This window comes from Phyllobates terribilis, unplaced genomic scaffold, assembly GCF_046119375.1.
Source record: "Phyllobates terribilis strain yellow unplaced genomic scaffold, ASM4611937v1 Scaffold_3__8_contigs__length_932513732, whole genome shotgun sequence".
In the NCBI taxonomy this organism is placed as follows: Eukaryota; Metazoa; Chordata; class Amphibia; order Anura; family Dendrobatidae; genus Phyllobates; species Phyllobates terribilis.
In genome coordinates this window covers 420,414,120-420,439,951 of record NW_027362763.1, presented here as the reverse complement: position 1 = coordinate 420,439,951, position 25,832 = coordinate 420,414,120, and the positions used below count along the sequence as shown (strand labels likewise).

At 44.8% G+C, this 25,832-nt stretch overlaps 1 protein-coding gene across 2 annotated transcripts in view; it reads right to left on the bottom strand.

The window, feature by feature from the left end:
- Positions 1-25,832, bottom strand: part of CYB5R4 (cytochrome b5 reductase 4) — a 544,645-nt gene that overhangs the window by 34,416 nt on the left and 484,397 nt on the right. For both annotated transcript variants that reach the window (XM_073675649.1, XM_073675652.1), the window contains one exon: positions 409-573. In XM_073675649.1, coding sequence (XP_073531750.1) covers positions 409-573 — 165 coding nt within the window. The remainder of the gene's footprint in view (positions 1-408; positions 574-25,832) is intronic.

Here is a 25,832-nt window from a genome sequence, read left to right as displayed (position 1 = left end):
CATATTTCTACATAAATTTGATCTAAAAATACATAAAAAAGCAAAAGATCATAATACTGTTATTGCTAAAGCCACTAAAACCCAAAGGTGGGTTATTTTACTACTGTGGAACTATTGTAGATGGATGGAAGTTAATTGTGTAGCCCTGGTCATAGGTAGATATGAAGTGTGACCACAAAGTAACAGCCATCTTCCTTTCCAGTCATCACTAAATGTGTAATATAAGACACAACAGACAATTTTTAGCAGTAGTGTATGATACCACAACCATATAGCAGAAGTGAGAACAGAGAAAAAATGATGTAAGTGAAAGTGGGGATGATGTAAGCATTTTTGGGTGACATAAATAGGTTTCCTGGGGCTAGTCATACCAATAACAATCATTTAAGAAGACATGTCTCAAAGTACCTCAATGCTTGGGCAGCAAAACCACTTGGACCGCAGACACAAATCAATGCAGAGGAATCTTTTTTGCTTCTTGTTAAGACCTCTGAAAGAAGGGACGATGATATTTGGCCTCTATGTCCAACCCATGATTGCGTGGGTTCAGAAAGGATATACTGAGCTTCAAACCTGGAAAACACAGTTAAATTACCTAGTATTGTACTGTATAGGTAAAACAGATTTATATCTATACATATTAAATACAGGAGTAGTAAAGTGTAAAAAGTAATATCAGGATGTTGCTATCTATGTCTTTTAATAAGTCTGGAGACAGAAGCAGTATATTACCATAACTCACTGAAGCATACAGAACCCTTCTGCATTTACAAGCCAAGCATTGTGCTCCATTGGCTTACCCTGTAGATTCTCCATGTCGGCAGACGGCAACACTAATGAAACTTCCTGTGTTATATAAAATACATAGAGTTGTAATATGAATTTCATCTTGTTACCTATCAAAGTCTGACCACACATGACTAGTGGACACATTCTTAAAGTACTGAAAAGATTTCTTAAATGGGCTTTGTACTAAAGCATACCTACACTTTAATAGACTTCGGGTCCTGAGATCCCACTGATCAAACAAAAGACTTGTCAAAAGTGGGCTGCTCACCTCCTTCATGATCGCGTGCACAGTGAAGTGCATGGGCTCATAGACTTTCTATTAAGATCATACGCTGCACTATTATCTGTGCTCATGCAGGAGCTGAGCGCTTCTTGTTCCTGAGCAGAGCACTTCTTAAAAGTCTTTTAATTAATTTGGCCTTGGGAGCCAGACTCTCACAAAATGGCACAAGACCGATAGACATGTCCATGATATGCAATTTTTGAAAAAGTGGAAACAAAGTTTTCACAACATGTTGATTTATTCATTATCAAGTATGAGCACCACTTACAGAAATACATGTACTTACATGCTTTGGCATGATAACAATGAGGATATTACTGGTTGCATTATCTGAGGAATATTCTGCCACACTCATGTATTTGGGCATGCAAATTATGAAAATAAACAATTGCAAAGGGAGCTGCCAGCAGTGGACTAATGACTTCTCAGATGTGCTCGATGGGAGACAAGTCCGGAGACGCTGCAGGCCATGGGAGCATGTTAAGGCCATGCAGGATGCTAACAATAGCACAAGCAGCACTGACACTGTTGTGTTGAAAAAAGGCCCCCGGGATACCTTGGATAAATTATCATACCACTGGTTCCATGATTCCTGAAAGTAGGACCGGTGTAAAGGTCCCCCATAAAAGCATCTTCATGGCATTGTCACGTGATCTCTGGAGCAATCTCTGGCTATCCTTGCATCAAAGACAAAAGAAGGACTCGTCACTGCTTATTATCCACCAAGTTATCTTTTGAGAGTGGTGGCATGAGGTCAATTGGACTCTTGCAGCTGGACGTCTGGCTCATAGCCCAATTTTACTCAAACGTCTTCTCATGGTTTGTGTAGACACTGTTTGATACCTTAGTCTTGGTATGTGATGTTCAATTTCACTTGCGGTACAAAATGGATCAAAAATAGAAACAGTGATAGGGGCATATATCCAAAGTTTTCAGGAGTCGACAAAATAATGCTAGGTCATATGTTGCTGGTATTATTGTGAGCAGCCTGTGGAGCCCAAAAGTGCTATCTTGACCTGCAGTGTCTCTAGATTTGTCTCCCATCGAGAACACCTGAGACGTCACTGGTCAATAATTGGTAAGGGAGCTGCCAGAAGGATCTTCATGACTTGCGTGCCTAAATGCATTCAGCATTCAAAATGTTGTTTTCATTTTTTCATCATTTGCATATCATAAAAGCATCACATCAGCATTTTTTTTATTGCAGCGTAGTAGTTGTAGTGGTGCTACTAATCTAAGTTTCCTGCCCCTAGTCTTATAGAAACCAGCCGCCATTTTCAGCTCATCCCAGCACTGCTCCTGTCAGTCTCCAGCAGTTTGTGACCTGCCAGTTCGCTCCAGTATTTGCTGGAGCGATCTGGAAGTCACAATTCAATGAAGTCTATGAGAGCCTTGTTCTGGCTCTCATAGACGTATATTGAGTACTTGCAATCATTACCCCTGACTTCCAGTCAGTCAGAAGTTGCGGTTGTAAGTTGGTGGCGTGGGACCGGAGCAGCGCAGGAAGAGCTGAAACGGCACCAGGAAGAGCTGAAGACAGCGGCTGGTAAGTATAAGACTACTATTAAAATTGCACATAAAAAAACATTGTATAAGGAGCTGGTCACACACATGTAGTGCACAGTGTCTGTCTTACAACATGGACAACATGGATGGGCTTGGCCGTACCCTGAATAAAAATATAATGTGCAAATAAATATAAATATATATATATATATATATATTATATAATATACAGTTGAAACCAGAAGCTTACATACACTATATAAAAAGACATAAATGCTTGTCTTTCTCAATATCTCACATGAAATCAGAATAAACCTTTCACATTTTAGGTAATTAGTATTACCATAATTTTTTATATTTGCCAAATGCCAGAATAATGAGTGAGAGAGAATGTTTTAAGGCATTTTTATTACTGTATTTTTTGGACTATAAGACGCACCGGGCCATAAGACGCACCTAGGTTTTAGAGGAGGAAAATAAAAAAAAAAATAAACAAAAAATGTTGTCATGATGCACTGTTATGTGGGAGGGGGTCTGCTGCTGACACTGTTATAGGGGTAATGTCCCCCAATTCAGTTAATATCCCCCATCCTGGTATATATGTCCCCCTCCTTCCTGTTATACGTGGCCCCCATCCCCATCCTGGTACGCAAGGCACCCCTTGATCCCCATCCTGGTATGCAAGGCACCCCTTGATCCCCTTCCTGGTATGCAAGGCACCCCCTGATCCCCATCCTGGTAATGCATGGCCCCCCTGATCTCCAATCCTGGTAATGCATGGCCCCCCTGATCCCCATCCTGGTAATGCATGGCCCCCCTGATCCCCATCCTGGTAATGCATGGCCGCCCTGATCCCCATCTTGGTAATGCATGGCCCCCTGATCCCAATCCTGGTAATGCATGGCCCCCATGATCCCCATCTTGGTAATGCATGGCCCCCCTGATCACCATCACACAGCGCACACAAAAATAAACAGTTATACTCACCTCCTCTCTCCTGCAGCGCTGGGTCCCACTCTGCTGCCGACACTCTCACTGTGTGAGCCACGCATGGCAGGGTGCACAGTGACCGCCGAGCACAGCAGGAGCCGCGCTGTGGCTACAGTGTACGCGCTGTTAAGGAAAAATAATATTTGTTGCTCTCCACGCCCATGGGCGTGGGGAGCAGTGAATATTCATTTTCTTTAGCAGCGGGCACAGCGTAAGCTGCAGCAGGCGGCAGCTGCCTCCTGTGCCCCGCTCATCCCCCACTGCCGCTCACCCCCCCCATCACCCACAGTACATAGTATATACTATGGCTAGTATTCAGACTATAAGACACACCCCCCACTTTCCTCCAAAATTTTGGAGGAAAAAAGTGCGTCTTATAGTCCGAAAAATATGGTACTTACTGCAAAGTCAAAAGTTTACATACACTAAGATTACTATGCCCTTAAACAATTCTGGACTGCCCATATGATGATGTCATGTGTTTGGAAACCTCAGATATGTTTTTTGGCAACATCTCAGTTAATTACAGACACACCTGTGGAGGTATTTTAATGCACACCTCAAATATACTGCTTCTTTGTGTAGCATCACGGGAAAGTATAAAGAAATAAGCCAAGTTATCAGGAAGAGAATTGTGGATTTGCACAAGTCTGGCTCATCCTTGGGTACAATTTCAAGATACCTGAAGGTGCCTTGTTCATCTGTACAAACAATTATACGCAAGTACAAAGAAGATGGGAAAGTCCAACCATCATACCGCTCAGGAAGGAGACGGGTTCTGTGTCCTAGAGATGAACGCGATTTTGTCCGACATGTGCATATCAACCCAAGGACAAAAGCAAAAGGCCTTGTGAAGATGATGGCGGAAGCTGGTGAGATTGTGTCAATATCCACAGTGAAACGAGTACTGTATCAACATGGGCTGAAAGGGCACTGTGCCAGTTAGAAGCCATTACACCAAAAGAAACATAAAAAAGCCAGATTAATGTTTGCAAATGCACACAAGAACAAATACCTTAATTTCTGGAGACATGTCCTGTAGTCTGATGAAACTAAAATGTAACTTTTTGGGCATAATGACCATCTTTACATTTGGAGGAAAAAGGGAGAAGCTTGGAAGCCTAAAAACACCATCCCAACTGTGAAACACAGGGGGTGGCAGCATCATGTTGTGGGGTTGTTTTGCTGCAGGAGGGACTGGTGCACTTCACAAAATAGATGGCATCATGAAAAAAGAAGATTATAGTGAAGCAACATCTCAAGACATCAGCCAAGAAGTTAAAGCTTGGGCGGAAATGGTTCTTCCAAATGGACAATGACCCGAAGCATACTTTTGAAATGGTAGAAAAGTGGCTTAAGGATAACAAAGTCAATGTTTTGGAGCGGTCATCACAAAGTCCTGATCTCAATCCTATTGAAAATTTATGGGCAAAGCTGAAAAGGCAGATGAGAGCAAGGCGACCTTCAAACCTGGATCAGTTACACCAGTTTTTTTTTCAGGAAGAATTGGCCCAAATTCCGACCAACTATTGGGAGAAGCTTGTGGAAGGATATCCCAAACGTTTGATCCAAGTCATTCAGTTTAAGGGCAATGGTACCAAATACTAATGAAATGTATGTAAACTTTTGACTTTGCAGTAAGTAATAAAAATGCCTTAAAACATTCTCTCTCATTATTCTGGCTTTTGGCAAATATTAAAAATTATGGTAATCCTAATTGACCTAAAACAGGAAAGGTTTATTCTGATTTCATGTGAGATATTGAGAAAAACATGCACACGTGTCTTTTTATATAGTGTATGTAAACTTCTGGTTTCAACTGTATATGAGGTATTGCACGATATTTTGGCCAAAATATGCAAGCTTGCAATCTGCATCAAAGGTCCTCATACTTACAAGTCCCTACACTAAAATTAATAGCAAAGCCACAGAAAGAGGAATTAAAATCCCCTCCCCCCCAATTTTTTTTTAAAGAATTAACAAAGCAAGAAAGGGCAACAGTATTTACCTGCCCAGGTCACAGAAACTAATGCACTAACTGCAGCAAACCCCCTTGATAAAAGGTGGAGGCAACACAGGTGCAAAGCACTGATAAGACAACCACTCACAACCTGCCAATTCATGGAGGGGGTGATTGCTTAGTATTAAAATTGCACACAAAAAAGACTTGTATATGGCGCTGGTCACACACATGTAGTGCACAGTGTTTGGTTTACAGCCTATTAGTGACACCCAGACTATTAGATTAGGCCTGCTGCCCAGCACTATATAAGTGCACCCCACCAGGACACACACCCTAGTTTACAAGGACAATATTGATGGGCTTGGCTGCACCCTGAATAAAAATAAAACGTGCAAGGTTAATATCTATACCTCATACATATTATTAATTTTTTGCCCTTTTTGCTGCTTTAATTCTTAATTTTTCGGGGAATTTTACTTCCTATTTCTGTGGCTTTGCTTTAATTTTAAGTATAAGACTAGGTTCACGGAATATAGATCAGTAGCACCACTCAAGTGTTGAAATAAGAAAAGGCTTGAGTGATTCTTTAACAAGTCTATCAATCCTGTGATGTACATTAATTCCACGACTTTTCATTCTCGGTGTTGCAATCTCAATATTTAGAAGTGTAAAATGTTTCAACAATCAGTCACTTTATACTATAAACCTTTTTTTTTTTTTTTCTTATTATGCACCGTTTTTCAGTTCTCTGAATTTAGACAGTAATGTACAGGATGGATGTTTATTTTTTTGTTGTCAGAATTACTTCGTCAAGGCCAGGAACATGGAAATATGTCTACCTAATTTAGTTACAAATATTACATCAAAATACCTTGAACAACATGTCAAACAGTTCTCTCAACTCTTACTCAATTTACTTTTTGACCAGCTACAATCTGGATTTCAACCCAAACAATGTTCTGAAATGACAGGAGCTCTGTATAACCCCACCACCATCACGGATTGGCAGCTTTCTGTACACTGTATATGGGCAGAAAGCTGGCAATAAGTGGTGTGGAGGTGGGGTTATACAGAGCTCAGCATTCAGATAACTGGTAGATCTGCAGTAGATAAAACACTGGTTGTATCAAAATGATATAAAGAATAGCTCTTAGGTCCTCAGTTTATTATGCACAATTCATAGAGCGAGCATCCAATCTGCATCATAATAAAGATTTCAACATTAGAAAACTGAAAAGGTGAATTTCAATAAATAATTGAATTAAACTCTTTTGTGAAATATATGATTTGCTGACAAGTCACTTAAATATACCAAAGAATGTATATTTCGCAGAACAAAAAAAGAAATAAATTAAATTGAGGTTTCTAGAAACAACTGAAGTTGCATTATTCATAAAAGGCCTCCAGATCTGACAGCACACATTATAGGAGAAAGATAATGAAAAGTATAAAAGAATATTTGTTTTACAGCAATTAGGTTTTCCATCTTTGGCAAATATGGCCATTCACATAATACTGAAAATAAATAATCAGCCTGGCATTGATGCCTGGCAGTATTATAATGTTATGATTATATGATATAATGAGATGCTTAAATAAGTAAATTCTATAGGATGCAATAAAATGAAAACAAACAATTATTAAATAAAGAGGAACAAGGCCATATGAAGGAAGAGAGATAAAGCCTGAATACAGCAACTTACTATATTATGTCTGTTCATATAGTAAATTACACAGTACACGCAGTTCTAGTCTCTTTGCTTTAATGGGATTTTTTCCCTTAGCTATACCATTTAAATGTCAGATCAGAAAATACTATCCTCCATAATGGATAAGCCAAAAATCACATAACACCCACGCACTATTTATCTCTGCTGCCCACCACATCATCAAACCAGTCCACTGACTCATGACCTGGCAATTTTTATACAATGAAGACTAATAAAAAATGCACTGGGTTGTGTTTCCCAGCACCACATTTTGTCAATGGTTGGCTTATAGCTGTTGCATTAAAGGGACACGTAAAGCTATACCATGTACAAATCCTGACATGTTGCACATTAAAAAAAACACAGCAGTTATCAAATTCGATCAGGAATAATAAAAAAACAAAAAAAACAACAAGTTTGTACATGAGGTATCATAAATCCAACAGCAAAAAAACGCAGCAAAAAGGCTGCATGTGAACATAGCCTAAAAGAGAACACAACGTGAACTATCCTATAAATCAATGTATCACAAAGTGTAAGACGCACCTCACTCATTGGAATTGCACTGATGCTGCCAGTCCTGTTAGGCTGTGTGCCCACGATGCGTTTTTGAAGCGGCAATTCTGCTGCAGAAACGCTTAAAAAACGCATGTTAGAAGGCCTACCATGTTCCCCAATGATAATCCGCATGTGCTGTGCACATGCTGCGGAAATTTCCGCTGCGGATTATCATTGCGGAAAAAAACGCAGCACTACCAATTATTTTGCGGAAGAGCTGCGTTTTCGCCGCCATTGGCTTGCATTGGAACGCATGGATTATGCATCACTGCATCTGTAGATGAGCATTCCATGCGTTTCAATGTGCGGCTGGTACCCGGGTCTGGAGAAGAGGAGACTCTCCTCCGGACCCGGGTACCATAGAACCAGTAAAAAAAAGAATAAAGTAAAAAATAATTATTATATTTACCTTCTGATGGCCCGTGGTGTGCTTGTCTTCGCTTGCCAGCAGATCGCGGTGGACTGAAGGACCTGCGCTGACGTCATTTAGTCATGTGATGGCAGGTCCTTCAGTGTACCGCGAGATGCCGACAAGCCAGGACGGATGGAATAAAGACTCCGGGGGCCATCAGAAGGTAAGTATATATTAATTTTTTTATTTTTTACCATTCTTTCGGTCACACTATATAAATCCATGCCGGTTGCATGGATTTATATAGTGTGACCAAGTTGTCAAGCACTTTCCAAGTGAGGCTAAAATCACTTGGAAAGCGCTTGTCAACCCGCATGCGGAAATGCATGTGAAGAACGCTTCACTTCCGCTTGAAAAACGTATGTACAATCCGCATGCGTTATTTCTGCCAGGGAGATGCAGAAACGCTCAGGAAAAATCCGGAGCATTTCTGCATCGTGGGCACATAGCCTTAGTAAAGTTTATGTGATAAGGAATGGACAACAAACTTGTGTGCTGATAGCATTGGCACAGCCCATAAGTGTGTGGGTTACAAGAAGAAAGGATGTGCTCAAGGAGCAAGCAGAGCAAACACTGATAGATTGTAACTATTATCTGTTACTGTTAGGGGGAAGACAGATGGCTGTATTTCTTGTGCGAGGATCGCACTGCAATCATCGGACTGACCATCGGCTCTCTTGACCTGAGCTTGACAGCATGATGTATTTCTATGCAGCTGTCACACTCAGGTCAGAAGAGCCGATTGTCAGTCCGAGGATTGCCATGTGATGCTCGCACAAGAAATACGGCCCTCTGTCTGACCCTTATAATAGTTCTTTACCAGTGTGGAGCTATGGCCAAAATTAACCCCTTCATCCTGAAGCTTGTTTTCACCTTCCTGGCCAGGCCAAATTTGCATTTCTGATCAGTGTAACTTTCCATGGTAATAACTCTGGAACACTTCAACGGATCACAGTGATTCTGAGACATGTTGTACTTCATGCTAGTGGTACATTTTGGTCGATATGATTTGCGTTTAGTTATCAAAATATTGAAAATTTTACTAAAAATTAGAACATTTTGCAATTTTTAAACTCTGATATTTGATGCCCTTAAATCAGATATTAATTATTTTGTGTGGAATAACTAACATTTACCACATTTCTACTTTTTTTCAGTATAATTTTTGAAACAATTTGTTTTGTTAGGAAGTTAGAAGGGTTAAAGGTTTATCAGCAGTTTTTAATTTTTCCACAAAATTTACAAAACCAATTTTTTTAGGGACCACATCACATTTGAAGTGACTTTGAGGGGAATATGTGACAGAAAATACCTAAAAGTGACACAATTCTAAAAACTCAAGGTGCTCAAAACCACATTCAAAAAGTTTATTAACCCTTTTCCCACAATGTACAATACAAAGTTATATTGTGTTACCGTGTTAGCCAGAAAAAGCGATGAAAATACTTTTATGCTCAAAAAGGACAATAGTATTCTCTGAGTGATACCTTTATTGACTAACCAGAAAAAAATAATATATATATAAAAGGGGATGCGTGTCTCTGTCTGAAGCCTTTATAGACTGAGCATGCGTGACGCGCAGTCTGGCTCCAGACAGAAGCAGGCATCCAGCCGTTACAGGTAAGAGGAGTGTATGACGCCGGAGATCGTGGTATGTGTAGACACTGAACGCATACCGCGATCTCCGGCGTCATACTTACATAATTACCTGACCGGGAGGAGCGTTGCCGCGGCGCCTCTCTTCGCTGGAGACCGGGGCAGGAGTGAGGCGTCGGATCGGCGCATGCGCATAGCGCTATCCGGCACCATTTGCAGTGTGTCTTCAGCAAAATGGCGCCGGACATTGCGGTGCTCCGGCGCCGCACTCCTCCCCCGGCCTCCGGCAGAACAGGAGTGTTTATTTTTTTGTATGTGTGTACAGCGTGAAAGGGATAAGGGGGCCACACATACTAGGATTGGGGGTGAGGGGACCATGCATACCAGGATTGGGGTGTGAGGGGTACCACGTATACCAGGATTGGGGGGCGAGGGGACCATGCATACCAGGATGAGGGGTACCATGCATACCAGGATTGGGGGGTGAGGGGGACCATGCATACCAGGATTGGGGGGTGAGGGGACCATGCATACCAGGATAGGAATGCGGGGCACTATGCATACCAGGATGAGGGGTACCATGCATACCAGGATAAGAATGAGGGGTGCCATGCATACTGGGATTGGGGATGAGGGGTGCCATGCATACCGGGATTGGGGGTGAGGGGTGCCATGCATATTAGGGGTGAGGGGAGTCATGCATACCGGGATTGGGGGTGAGGGGTGCCACGCATACAGAGATTGGGGGTGAGGGGTGCCACGCATACCGAGATTGGGGATGAGGGGTGCCACAAATACCGGGATTGGGGATGAGGGGTGCCACGCATACCGGGATTGGGGATGAGGGGTGCCACGCATACCGGGATGGGGGTGAGGAGTCCCACGCATACCAGGATGGGGGTGAGGGGTAACACGCATACCGGGATAGGGGTGAGGAGTACCACGCATACCAGGATTGGGGATGAGGGGTGCCACGCATACCAGGTTTGGGGATGAGGGGTGCCACGCATACCAGAATTTGGGGTGAGGGGTGCCACGCATTCCAGGATTGGGGATGAGGAGAGCCATGCATACCAGGATTAGGGGATGAGGGAGCCATGCATACTAGGATTAGGGGAAGAGGGAGCCATGCATACCAGGATTGGGGGATGAGTGGTGCCATGCATTCCAGGATTGGGGATGAGGGGTGCCATGCATACCAGGATTAGGGGATGAGGGGTGCCATGCATACCAGGATTGGGGATGAGGGGTGCCATACATATCAGGATTAGGGGATTGAGGGGTGACATGCATTCTAGGATTAGGGGAAGAGGGAGCCATGCATACCAGGATTGGGGGATGAGTGGTGCCATGTATTCCAGGATTGAGGGTGAGGGGTGCCATGCATACCAGGATTCGGGGATGAGGGGTGCCATGCATACCAGGATTGGGGGTGAGGGGTGCCATGCATACCAGGATAGGATGGTGGAGACAAGATGGGACAGCGCAAATACCAGGAGGGGGACAGCACAGACCAGCATGGGAGACCATATACCAATAAAAATGCTCGCCACCCAGGCGCAGAACGGGTTCAATAGCTAGTAATAAATATATACAGTACAGACCAAAAGTTTGGACACACCTTCTCATTTAAAGATTTTTCAGTATTTTCATGACTATGAAAATTGTACTTTCACACTGAAGGCATCAAAACTATGAATTAACACATGTGGAATTATATACTTAACAAAAAAGTGTGAAACAACTGAAAATATGCCTTATATTCTAGGTTCTTCAAAGTAGCCACCTTTTGCTTTGATGACTGCTTTGCACACTCTTGGCATTCTCTTGATGAGCTTCAAGAGGTAGTCACCGGAAATGGTCTTCCAACAATCCTGAAGGAGTTCCCAGAGATGCTTAGCACTTGTTGGCCCTTTTGCCTTCACTCTGCGGTCCAGCTCACCCCAAACCATCTCGATTGGGTTCACGTCTTGTGACTGTGGAGGCCAGGTCATCTGGCGTAGCACCCCATCACTCTCCTTCTTGGTCAAATAGCCCTTACACAGCCTGGAGGTGTGTTTGGGGTCATTGTCCTGTTGAAAAATAAATGATGGTCCAACTAAACGCAAACCGGATGGAATAGCATGCCGCTGCAAGATGCTGTGGTAGCCATGCTGGTTCAGTATGCCTTCAATTTTGAATAAATCCCCAACAGTGTCACCAGCAAAGCACCCCCACACCATCACACCACCTCCTCCATGCTTCACGGTGGGAACCAGGCATGTAGAGTCCATCCGTTCACCTTTTCTGTGTCGCACAAAGACACGGTGGTTGGAACCAAAGATCTCAAATTTGGACTCATCACACCAAAGCACAGATTTCCACTGGGCTAATGTCCATTCCTTGTGTTCTTTAGCCTAAACAAGCCTCTTCTGCTTGTTGCCTGTCCTTAGCAGTGGTTTCCTAGCAGCTATTTTACCATGAAGGCCTGCTGCACAAAGTCTCCTCTTAATAGGTGTTGAAGAGATGTGTCTGCTGCTAGAACTCTGTGTGGCATTGACCTGGTCTCTAATCTGAGCTGCTGTTAACCTGCGATTTCTGAGGCTGGTGACTCGGATAAACTTATCCTCAGAAGCAAAGGTGACTCTTGGTCTTCCTTTCATGTGAGCCAGTTTCTTTGTAGTGCTTGATGGTTTTTGCAGCTGCACTTGGGGACACTTTCAAAGTTTTCACAATTTTTCGCACTGACTGACCCTCATTTCTTAAAGTAATGATGGCCACTCGTTTTCCTTTAATTAGCTGCTTTTTTCTTGCCATAATACAAATTCTAACAGTCTATTCAGTAGGACTATCAGCTGTGTATCCACCTGACTTCTGCACAACACAACTGATGGTCCCAACCCCATTTATAAGGCAAGAAATCCCACTTATTAAACCTGACAGGGCACACCTGTGAAGTGAAAACCATTTCCGGTGACTACCTCTTGAAGCTCATAAAGAGAATGCCAAGAGTGTGCAAAGCAGTCATCAAAGCAAAAGGTGGTTACTTTGAAGAACCTAGAATATAAGACATATTTTCAGTGGTTTCACACTTTTTTGTTAAGTATATAATTCCACATGTGTTAATTCATAGTTTTGATGCCTTCAGTGTAAATGTACAATTTTCATAGTCATGAAAATACAGAAAAATCTTTAAATGAGAAGGTGTGTCCAAACTTTTGGTCTGTACTGTATATGCAAGATTTCAGAGCACATGGGCTCCTTTCTCAGACAATATTATAAATATGTATGATTGGTAATATTGCCTGAGGAAAGAGCTTGTGTGCTCTAAAAGCTTACATATATAGCCAATAAAAGTATCACGCTGAGAATACTGTTGTCATTTTTGGGCATAAAAGTATTTACATCAATTTTTCCCAGAAAAATGTTGCTTCATTTTTCATTTTCACAAGAGTAACATTAGAAAATGGACTGTACAATTTGTTGTGCAATTTCTGCTTAGTACACCGACACCCCATATGTTGTGGAAAATTAAAGTTTGGGCGCATGGAAGGGCTCGGAAGGGTAAGAGAGCACCCTTTTTACTTTTGGGGCACAATATTGCCTGGAATAGATAGCAGATGCCATGTTGCGGTTGCAGAACCCCTGATGTGCCTAAACAGTGGAAACCCCCCAAAAGTGACCCCATTTTGGAAACTACACACCTCAAGGAATTTATCTAGAGGTGTGGTGAGCACCTTGAACCCACAAGTGCTTCTTGAAATTTTAAAACATTGCACTGTGAAAATTTAAAAATTACAGTATTTTTTGGATTATAAGACACACTTTTTTCCTCCAAAATTTTGGGAGAAAGTGGGGGGTGCGTCTTACAGTCCGAATGTATACTTGTTGCTGTGGCTGTGGATGGGCGGGGAGCGGCAGCGAAGCGGGGCACAGGAGGCAGGAGCTGGCGGCTGCAGCTTTTGCGTGTGCCCGCTGTTAAAAGAAAATGAATATTCACTGCTCCCTATATGTCCATGGGCATGTGGAGCACTGAATATTCATTCTCTTTAATAGCGCGCACAGTGTCAGCCCAGCCGCCGGCTTCCTGCAGCGGCTCGGCGGTCACGTGTGTCCGCTATTAAAGAGCATAAATATTCACTACTCCCCACTCGCATGGGCATGCAGGAGCTGCGGCTGGGCTGACACTGTGCGCGCTATTAAGGAGAGTGAATAGTCACTGCTCCCCACGTCCATAGTCCCAGCATCGGGAGCAGTGACTATTCCGGTAGCTGTCTCGGTGTCACATGCTGAGATCAGCTGCTGGCAGAAGAACAGGACGCAGTGCTGGAGCAGAGGGAAGGAAGGAAGGTGAGTAGAATCCTTTTATTTTTTTTAAGTGCACGGTGATGGGGATGGGGGTGCCATGCATACCAGGGTGGGGGTGCCATGCATACCAGGATGGGGGTCAAGCATACCAGGATGGGGGTCATGCATACCAGGATGGGAATGGGGGTGCCATGCATACCAGAATGGGGGTGCCATGTGTACCAGGATAGGAATGGGGGCTACCTATAACAGGAAGGGGGGGGGGCATGTATACCAGGATGGGGAATATAGATACAGAATTGGGGGACATTACCCCTATAACAGTGTCAGCAGCAGACCCCCTCCCCATAACAGTACATCATGAATGACCACATTGTTTGCTTTAATTTTTTTTCTCCATTTTCCTCCTCTAAAACCTAGGTGCGTCTTATGGTCCGATGCGTCTTATAGTCCGAAAAATACAGTATGTGTTCCAGAAATTAGTGCGCATTTGATGTGATAGAGTGAAAATTGCAAATATGACATTTTAGTGACCAATACATAGTGTCTAGTTTGTGTTTACAGAGACATCTGCAGCATAGATTGTTAAAAGAGTTGTCCAGGCTCTAAAAATGAATGACTTATCTCAATATAAGATTGGTGGGGGTCTGACACTTTCATAATCAGTTCAAACTGCTCCAGTAGCGGAACGAACTAAGGCTGGGTTCGTTCACATTGCGCCTGTGAACCTTGTTCAGTAGATAAGGGACGTACAGTGGGGAAAATAAGTATTTGATACACTGTCGATTTTGCACGTTTTCCCACCTACAAAGAATGGAAAGGTGGGTACATTTCAACTATGAGAGACATAATCTAAAAAAATCCAGAAAATCACATTGTATGATTTTTACATAATTTATTTGCATTTTATCGCATGAAATAAGTATAAGTATTAGAAAAATAGAACTTAATATTTGGTACAGAAACCTTTGTTTGCAATTACAGAGGTCAGACAGTTCCTGTAGTTCTTGGCCAAGTTTTCACACACTGTAGCAGGGATTTTGGCCCACTCCTCCAAACAGATCTCCAGATCTTTCAGTTTTTGGAGCAGTCAATGGACAACATTGAGTTTCAGCTCCCTCCTAAGATTTTCTACTGGCTTCAGGTCTGGAGACTGGCTAAGCCACTCCAGGACCTTGAAATGCTTCTTACGGAGCCACTCCTTAGTTGCCCTGGCTGTGTGTTTTGGGTCATTGTCATGCTGGAAGACCCAGCCACGACCTATCTTCAATGCTCTTACTGAGGGAAAGAGGTTGTTGGACAAAATCTCGCAATACATGACCCCAGCCATCCTCCATTCAATATGGTGAAGTAGTCCGGTCCCCTTTGCAGAAAAGCACAACCAAAGTATGATGTTTCCCATACCATGCTTCACGGTTGGGACGGTGTTCTTGAGGTTTTACTCATCCTTCTTCTTCCTACAAACACGGCGAGTGGAGTTGATACCAAAACAATCTATTTTGGTCTCATCAGACCACATGACCTTCTCCCAAGCTCCCTCTGATTATCCAGATGGTCATTGGTGAACTTCAAACGGGCACTGACGTGTGCTGGCGTGAGCAGGGGACCTTGCATGCCATGCAGGATTTTAATCTATGACAGCGTAGTTTGTTACTAACGGTAATGTTTGAGACTGTTGTCCCAGTTCTCTTCAGATCATTGACCAGGTCCCTCTGGATTTCTGACCTCTCTCAGAATCATCCTTACACCACAATATCTTGCAGGGAGCCCAAGACTGAGGAAGATTCACAGTCATCTTGTGCTTCTTACATTTTCTAATAATTACACCAATTGTTGATGCTAGTGATGAGCGAAAACTAAAATGCTAGGGTACTCGTTGCTCGGGTCGAGCAAATTAGAATGCTCGAGTGCTCGGTCCGAGCAACGAGCCCAATGTAAGTCTATGGGAAACGCAAGCATTTTTCCGGCGTCCCATCCTGCAGAGGGCCTAAAAATTGCCCAAATCGATGGGAACAGTGCTCAAATGGCAAGGGAATAGAATGGGGAAGACCCCTGGAAGCATCTGACTCCCAGGTCACTGCTGTCAATAACATTGTCAGAGGTATTACGCCACTTTTGCAGACTCACAATAAAACATACAATAACGAAATCAAAATGTTTTTTCCTGTGAAAAATGTTAAGGAACATCCTTTCCTGGATAATGACTTGTATATAAGGCAAAATAATTAACCAAAAACAAAAATGTTCCTCCACACCTTGGGCTATGTTCACACGTAGCGTTTTTGATGTGTTTTTACACTTTTGCATAGCTTTCAACGGTGAAAAATGCATTCACTAGGAAATGTCATTTTAACATTTTACTACTATCAGGCCATGTGGTGTGTGAAACATCATTAGACACATCCTGTTTCATTTATGAAGGAGGGACTCTGAAAGTCACAAACACTATTTTTATAGGGCCATCAGGCGGCCCTTACTATTCTTAAAGGGCCAGCAGTCGGTTATGCTTTGTTGTTCCCATTATTAAAGAGTGGGTTTCCTATACTGTTATGCAGGGTTCTTCTTTGTGAAGAAAAAAGATGGCACTCTACGTCCCTGTTTAGATTTCCGGGAATTTAATCAAATGACCATTCGTGATCCATATTTTCTTCCTTTGATTCCTGATTTGTTCAGCCAGGTTGTAGGAGCTAATATATTCTCCAAGTTGGATTTAAGGGGAGCCTACAATTTGGTAAGAATCAGAGAGGGGGACGAATTGAAAACAGCGTTCAATACCCTGGAAGGACATTTCGAGAGTCTGGTTATGCCTTTTGGTTTGACCAATGCACCTGCGGTATTCCAGCATTTCATAAATGATATTTTCCATTATTTGGTGGGGAGGTTTGTGGTGGTCTATCTGGACGATATTTTGGTTTACTCAGCTGATTTTAAGACACATTGGGGACATGTTAAGCAGATGCTCCAGATTTTAAGGGATAACATACTTTATGCCAAACTGGAAAAATGTGTTTTCACTGTTCAGGAGGTGCAGTTTTTGGGGTACTTATTGTCATCTTCAGGTTTTTGGATGGATCCGGAGAAGACCCGTGCAGTCCTTGACTGGGAATGTCCCGAGAACCTGAAAGCTTTACAACGTTTTCTGGGCTTTACTAATTTTTACCGGAAATTCATCCAAAATTACTCTGTTATTGTGAAACCCCTTACTGACATGACTAAGAAGGGGTCTGATTTTTCTGAAAGGTCGGATCCTTCCCTCCAGGCTTTTTCTTCCTTAAAGAATCATTTTGTGCCACTGAACCTATACTCAGTTAACCCGATGTTTCCCAAGCCTTTATTGTGGAGGTTGATGCGTCGGATGTTGGGGTCGGGGCTGTGTTGTCTCAGGGTCCGTCCCCTGGTAAATGGTGTCCGTGCGCCTTCTTTTCTAAAAAATTGTCTTCGACTGAGAGAAATTATGACGTGGGCAATAGAGAACTTTTGGCAATCAAACTGGCGTTCGAAGAATGGCGACATTGGTTGGAGGGGGCTGTCCATCCTATTACTGTTATTACTGACCATAAGAACCTGTCATACCTCCTGTCAGCTAAACGTCTCAACCCTAGGCAAGCCAGAAGGTCCCTGTTTTTTGCTAGGTTCAATTTTGTTGTCACTTTTCGTCCAGGGGTCAAAAATGTCAAGGCTGATGCTTTGACCCAGAGCTTCCCTGGTGGTGGTGACCATGAGAACCCTGCCCTGATATTACAGAAAGGGGTAGTCTTTTCGGCACTGTTTCCTGAACTGGAGGGTGAGGTGTTGGAGGCTCAGGGGGACGACCCTGCCTCCAGCCCTTCAGGAAGGTTATTTGTACCATCTTATCTGCGCCGTAAAGTAATTAAGGAACATCATAACTCTGTGCTTGCTGGGCATCCAGTAGGTAAGGCAACCGCGGACCTCCTCTCTCGTAGTTCTTGGTGACCGGGATTGCATTTGGATGTGATTGAACACGTAGCTGCTTGTAGTATTTGCGCACTTTCTAAGGTTTCGCATACCTGTCCGTCTGGTACTATTCTTCCGCAACCTATCCATAGTTGGCCATGGACACATTTGTCCATGGATTTTATCACTAACCTATTGTTTTCTGCAGGCAAAATGGTCATTTTGGTGGTAGTAGATCGGTTCAGTTAAATGGTTCATTTCGTTGCATTGCCTGAACTTCCAAATGCCAAGATGCTTGCTCAGTTGTTCATAAATGAGATTGTGAAGCTTCACGGCATTCCCTCCAATGTGGTGTCAGATCGGGGGATCCAGTTTGTTTCCAAGTTCTGGAAGGAATTCTGTTCTCGACTGGGGGTGCAGCTGTCCTTTTTCTCTATCTTCCACCCTCAGTCGAATAGACAGACCGAGCGTGTCAATCAGAATTTGGAGACCTACCTCAGGTGTTTCGTTTTCGAAAATTAGGAGGATTGGGCATCCTACCTACCGCTGGCAGAATTTGCCATTAATAATCATTGTCAAGAATCCACTGGCAGGTCACCGATCTTCCGTGCATACAGTTATCACCCACAGTTTGGTACCTTTAATGGGGGAGGAGCTTCAGGAGTTTCTGAGGAGGAACAGTTTGCTTCGTCGCTCTCCTCGGTATGGCAGGGTGTTCTGAGTAATTTAAAGATCATGGGAGACAGGTATAAACATATGGCTGACAGGAAATGCTTGCCAGGTCCGGACCTGAATGTGAATGACTTTGTGTGGTTGTCTACCAGGAATATAAGATTGAAAGTTCCTACCTGGAAGCTGGGACCTAGGTTTATTGGTCCCTATAAAATAACCGCCATCATTAACCCAGCAGCGTTTCATCTTGAACTTCCTCAGGCCCTTAAGGTCCACAACCTATTCCATAGGTCCTTACTCAAAAAGTATGTGGAACCTCTTGAGCCCTCGCGTCTACTACCGCCCCCAGTAATGGTTGATGGTAATCTGGAGTTCCAGATTTCAAGGACTGTAGATTCTTGTCTCCAACGTCGTTCTCTACAATACTTGATGCACTAAAAAGGCTATGGTCCAGAGGAGAGGATGTGGGTTTCGGAATCAGAGGTGAATGCTCCCAGATTGGTTCGCTCATTCCACACCTCTTATCCTGAGAAACCCGATCCTGAGTGTCCAGAGGCCACTCATAGAGGGGGGCGGTACTGTCACGGGTGTCTCAGAGGTGACAGACAGACGCCCTGCAGTTGGTTACATGAGATCTCTATGTTTGGCATTACAGACCTCTTCTTAGAGGCTGTCTCTAGGACCCAGCGGCTACCTCCCTCTGGCTAATTATCTCCCTGGCCTGGTTGTATAAATACCTGGTGTGATCTAGAGGGAGGCGATATTCATTATTCCTTGTGAAGGCTTAGCAAGAGCAGTACCTTTTCCTCTCTGGAGCTTGAGGACGTGTGCATTTGTCTGGAGTCATCTAAAGCTAAACACTTTTCCCCTGTTTGTCCTTCCTTGTTGTCTATAATGTTTAGTGGAGATCCACTAGTGCTCATCTCCTCCCTTCCCTAGCTTGAGCCAAACGCCAGGGAAAGACAGGGCGAAGTATGAGTGCAGCGATTGGTTAAGAGCCAATACAGGTATGTTACGGGAGACAGATTGACGCTAGTTCAACCTAAGAGGTCTCCACTTTACCCCCTTTCCCTCTTCCCTTTGTGTTGCACTAAGTCTTTCCCACACCTCCTGAAAACAATGCTCCCATTATTAGGAAGTGGGTCTCCCATACTGTTTGCCTATGCAGTGAATGCAACAGCTGCCAAAAATTTGGAAGAACTCCAATGTCCCTTGCAAGAGACGTAGAGGTCGGAGGGCCTCCTGAAAACAATGTTCCCATTATTAGGAAGTGTGTCTCCCATACTATTTGCCTATGCAGTGAATGCAACGGCTGCCAAAAATTTGGAGGAACTCCAATGCCCCTTGCAAGAGATGTAAATATGGTGATATGGTAGATATTGTGGTGATATGGTGGTGGAGGATGAGGAGAAAGAGGAGGACAAGAGCAAATAGACAAAATCAGGAAGCTTTTACCCATGTCTGGGTGTGAAGACAGAGGTGCATGCAAATAGAGCTAGACCTCCCAAAAAAGAGACACTGTACTTGAGTTTATGCTACACTGCTATCATTCGGTGATGTTGAGAATTCTGGCCCAATCCAGCCCTTGTTTATTTTTATAAGAGTCACCCTGTCCGCATTTTCAGTTGACAGGCAGATGCGCCTATCGCTTATAATTCCACCAGGGGCACTAAAAACCCGCTCTGACAAAATGCTAGCGGCAGGGCAGGTCAGGACCTCCAAGACGTAAAGAGCCAGTTCATGCCACGTGTCCCAACAATTATAAGGCACAGAGGAATCACGGAGGACGTTGGTACGGTTGGCAAGGTACTCCCTCACCATCTTCCCAAACTTTTCCCCCCTTGGGAGAGTACCCGCACCGCAGGGTCTGTGTGATGGGAGGGTCTGAGAAAATGGTCCCAGAACTTTGACAGTGTTCCCCAGCCTCTGCTCGATTGCATTTGTGTCTCTCTTGCCTGTACTCCTTGGTTGTCTAGGGAACTGTGAAACTGCTGCCAGTGTTTTCAGATGGGAATTATTTAAATAAGGGCCTTCTTGTACTGCCCCATTTTATTAAGCCTGTCCTGCGCGGGAATAAGAAACAGAAAGTTCTCCTTGTAGCGTGGGTCTAGAAGTGTCATCAACCAGTAATGACTGTCACCCAAAATTTGGACAACGCAAAGGTCACGGGAAAGGCAGCGTAACATAAACTCAGCCATGTGTGCCAGGCTGATAACAGGCAAGACTTCCGTGTCCTCACCAAGAGGGCGACTGACCATGCTCACCTCCTTATCCTCCTCTTCCTCCTCCTCCCTATCCTCAGGCCATCCACGCTGAACAGACAGTATGACAGTTGTGCAGGTAGTACAGTATATAGCGCAGGAAACTAGCCCCTGTTCTTCCTCCTCCTCATTGTCACAATCTACGTTGGGATGAGATGAGTCTGGGCTGTGTGGAATCACCCTGTATGGTTCCTTGCTCCATCTCATTGTGCTCCGCCTGCAATGCATCCTTTTTAATTGTGAGCAGAGAGCATTTCAGAAGACAGAGAAGCGTGATGATGACGCTAATTATGGCATCATCGTCGCTCACCATCTTGGTGGACTCCTCAAAGTTCTGGAGTATGGTACAGATGTTTGACATCCATGTCCACTCCTGAGGTCTTATGTGTGGAGTCTGACCTGAATACAGACGTCCGTGTTGATGCTAGTAGTCAACAACTGCCCTCTCCTGTTCACAAATCCTTCCCAACATCTGCAATGTAGAGTTCCAATGCGTGGGGACATCGCATATCAGTCGGTGAGCTGGAAGCTGCAAATGCTGCTGAAGCACGGCAAGGGCGGCGAAAGCTGTAGCTGACGTTCTAAAATGGGCACACAGGCGGCGTACTTTGACAAGCAGATGCGACATATCTTGATAAGTTTTGAGAAACCACTGAACCACGAGGTTAAGCACATGGGCCAGGCATGGTATGTGTGTGAGCTCGCATCGCTTCAGAGCAGCCACCAGGTTCCGGCCATTGTCACACACGAACATGCCTGGCTGTAGGTTCAGCGGTGTCAGCCACAGCTCTTCCTGCTCTTTCAGAGCTGTCCACAACTCTTCAGCATTGTGCGGTTTGTCACCTAAGCATATTAGCTTCAGCACAGACTGTTGCCGCTTGGCCGAGGCAGTGCTGCAGTGCCTCCAGCTTCTGACTGATGTGGTCATTTCAGAGATGGAGACTGAAGAGGAGGAGGAGGTGCAGGAGATGTAGAATGTGGGGGCAACCCTGACTGATCCAGGTTCTTAATCCTCGGCGTCAGGAGGACGTGTTCCGTCCCAAGGTCCGACTGGGTTCCGACTTCCACTATATTAACCCAGTGTGCCCTCCCTGCCCACAAGCACTTGTCCACATGTCCGTGGTTAGGTGGACTTTCCCAGTAACTGCGTTGTTGAGGGAACGGCTAATGTTGTGGGACACGTGCTCGTGTAATGCGGGGACAACACACCGGGAGAAATAGTGGCGGCTGAGGACCGAGTACCAAGGGCCGGCCGCCGCCATCAAGTTGCGGTAAGCTTCCATCTCCATGAGCCTAAAAGGCAACATTTTGAGCGCAAGCAATCGCGAAATGTGTGAATTTAGTAGTGTGGCCTGTGGGGCGTTGGCTGCGTTCCAAGGACTGGGGTAGGGACAACTGAACACTGCACTGGGACAAGGATGTGGACGTGCTAGCTGATGGTGCTAGTTGGTTCACAGAATATTATAACATTTGGTCGTAAAAATTAAAAATCAAACTTTTCCACTAGGATGTTGCTTTAGCTCCAAATTTTTCATTTTCAAATGGGATAAAAAGAGAAAATGGACCCCACAATTTGTTGTGCAATATATATGTGGGCATAAGCTATTGTTTTGGCACATGGCAGGGCTTAGAAGGGAAGGTGCCAATTTTACTTTTGGCATGCAGTTTTGTCTAGAATAGATTACAAATGTGTAAAAGCATATCATGTGCCAAAACAACAGACACGCTCTCAAATTACCCCACTTTGGAAACCACACCCTCATTGAATTTATCTAGGAATGTAGTGAGCATCTTGCACCCACAAGTGATTCACAATTTTATAACAGTACTTGGTGAAAATGAAAAATTAAATTTTTCCAATAAAATTTTCCTGTAGCTTTACAATTTCAATTTCAAAGGAGGTAATAGAAAAAATGGACTCTATGATTTGGTTTGCAATTTCTCCTGAGTATGACAATAACTACTGTTCAAGAGAAAAAAAAAAAGAGAAGGGAGGAGCGCAATGAATAGTACCCAGTGGTCTAATGCGGGGAAAAAGAATATTAAGTAAGGCAAGTTAGCCTCTCACCTCATCAGGTTGTGCACCCCTGCACAACCTAAGTGAATCGCTCCACAGCAGAGGCACAGCGTTGCAGCTGGCGTGTGGGTATTTCCTGGATCCGGTCACGGAGTGGAGTTTAGTTACTACGTTTAATCAATCACATGTGAGTGTTAAGAGGTGGCTGAACAAATATTGGTTTATTTTAAAATCTAATCCGGTTCTCTCCAACCATCTTCCTGATAAACCACAAATTATCTATAGGAGTAACCAAAATCTTCAAAGTTTAGTGTCTCCTAGTAACATCTCTTTAAAACCCAAATTTACTATCTACACATAATAATGGCTGCTTTTCATGTAATACTCCAAAGTGCCTATGTTATAGGACAATTATGAATGGGGTTACTACCTTTTGTTCACAGACAACGGGCAAAACTTTTTCCATTGATTGTAAGGTGAATTGCCAATCCACGTACGTTGTATATGTTACGGATCTGGTTGGTGGAACCTCTGTGCCGCGGTGCAAGGAGGGACCCAGAGGGGCGTGACTAAGTATCAGAGGGACCAGGTGCTACTCTGGGGACAACCTTGTAAGAGGGCAGGTGGCTCCCAAGGGTCAGAAGACTGGGACTGACCGGAATAGCGGATGGACACAACAGGCAGAAGTCTCTGGATAGTTGACAGGTGGTCACGGCACGTGACTGCAGAGCAGGTTGAAGTCTCTAGGTAACAGACAGCTGGTCACGGCAACTGACAGCAGGAGCCTCCAGGTAGGCTACGGCAAGTGACGACCAAGCAGGCTGGAGTCTCTAGGTTAGCAGGCAAGTGGTCACGGCAAGTGACAGCAGGAGCCTCCAGGTAGGCTTTCAGGTAACAGGCAGGTAACAGGAGAGTGCTCCCAGGTGAGCGGGCTAGCAGGCACGGCAGGAAGCAGGCAGGTAACTGGCAGGTGCTTCCTGGTAAGCAGGCGGACTTGCCCATAGACAGACTGGTGGGTAGAACGGAAGGCAGTCTGTCGCGCTGGAGAGTAGTCAGGCTGGCGGACTGGAACAGTAGTCAGGCTGGCAACTGGACCTGAGGGCTGAAGCAGAGGTAAGTATGCTGTGCATCAACTTTTGCTCGGGCACCTCCATTTTGGAGGAGGTGCCTTATATATGGGAGGACCCTCGGCTATTGGCCGGGGACTCCTTAGGACGGCGCGCGCGGCCCCTTTAAGAGAGAGGGAGCGCGCGCGCCCTAAGCACAGTGCCCGGGAAGCTGCGCGCGCCGGCAGCAGCAGGAAGAGAGAGCGCAGGAGGACGCAGCACGGGGAGCGGGGAGGTGAGAGGGACGGCATCTCTGCCTGGCAGGGGGCACAGACGCCGATGCTACAGTACCCCCCCCTTTACGCCCCCTCTTTTTTAGGCCAGAAAGAAATTTTTCAAGGAGAAGCGGGGCATGGATGTTCTCCCTGGGTTCCCAAGTTCTCTCCTCTGGGCCAAACCCCTTCCAATCCACCAGAAAAAAGGTTTTTCCTCTTACCCTTTTAGTAGCCAGAATATTCTCTACCTCAAAAACGTCCACAGCAGAAACCGGAGCAGGGGAAGAACCAGGATTGTTGGAAAAAGAATTAAAGACCACTGGTTTAAGGAGAGATACATGGAAGGAGTTGGGAATCCATAAGGTGGCTGGGAGTTTTAACTTGTAGGCCACTGGATTGATTTCTTTAAGTACTTCAAATGGACCGATGAACCGAGGACCCAACTTGTAGGAGGGTATTCTGAGCCGAACATGTTTGGAGGAGAGCCAAACCTGGTCTCCGGGATGGAATTGAGGCGGATCCAGACATCTCTCGTTAGCATGTCTCTTCATCAGCTCGGAGGACTGAAGAAGTGTGGACCTAGTATTCTCCCAAATGGTGGAAAATTCGCTGACCAGAGACTCCGTGGCAAGGTTGTCCACAGAAATGGAGACGGGAAACGGAATCCGGGGATGTTGACCATAGACTATAAAGAACGGAGACTTGGAAGATGATTCGCTCTCATGGTTGTTGTAGGAGAATTCGGCCCATGGCAGGAGATCCACCCAATCAGTATGGTGAGCGTTAACAAAGTGCCGGAGGTAGCTGGTAAGGATCTGGTTGATCCACTCCACTTGACCATTGGACTGTGGATGATAAGCGGAGGAGAAATCCAGGGTGACATCCAGCAGCTTACACGTAGCTCGCCAGAAACGTGAGGTGAACTGAACCGCTCGATCTGACACGATGTGGAGGGGTAGGCCATGGAGACAGAAGATGTGGAGGAAGAAGTCCTTAGCTAGCACTGATGCAGACGGGAGACCAGGCAGAGGGATGAAGTGGGCCATTTTGGAAAAGCGGTCGGCGACCACCCAAATGACTGTACAACCGGCAGAGACAGGAAGATCTGTAATAAAGTCCATAGCAATGTGTTGCCACGGAGCATCAGGTACGGGAAAAGGCAGGAGATGACCGGCTGGTAGATGTCTGGGAACTTTGTTGCGGGCACAGGACGAACAGGCTGAGACGAAGTCTACCACATCCTTGCGCAGGGTAGGCCACCAGTAATGGCGGGCGATGAGCAGGAAGGTCTTCTTTTGGCCAGCATGGCCGGCTAGTTTAGATGAATGACCCCAGCGAAGAATCTTCTCATGATCCGGTACTGCTACAAAAGTCTTACCGGGTGGAAGACGAGTCAGATCCAAGGGGGCCACATTCATCACTTTGGAGGGGTCGATGATGTGCATAGGCTCCTCCTCTTGATCGGAGGACAGGAAGGATCGGGACAAGGCGTCGGCTTTGACATTCTTGTCCGCCGGGCAGAAGTGTAGGACGAAGTCAAAGCGGGCTTAGAA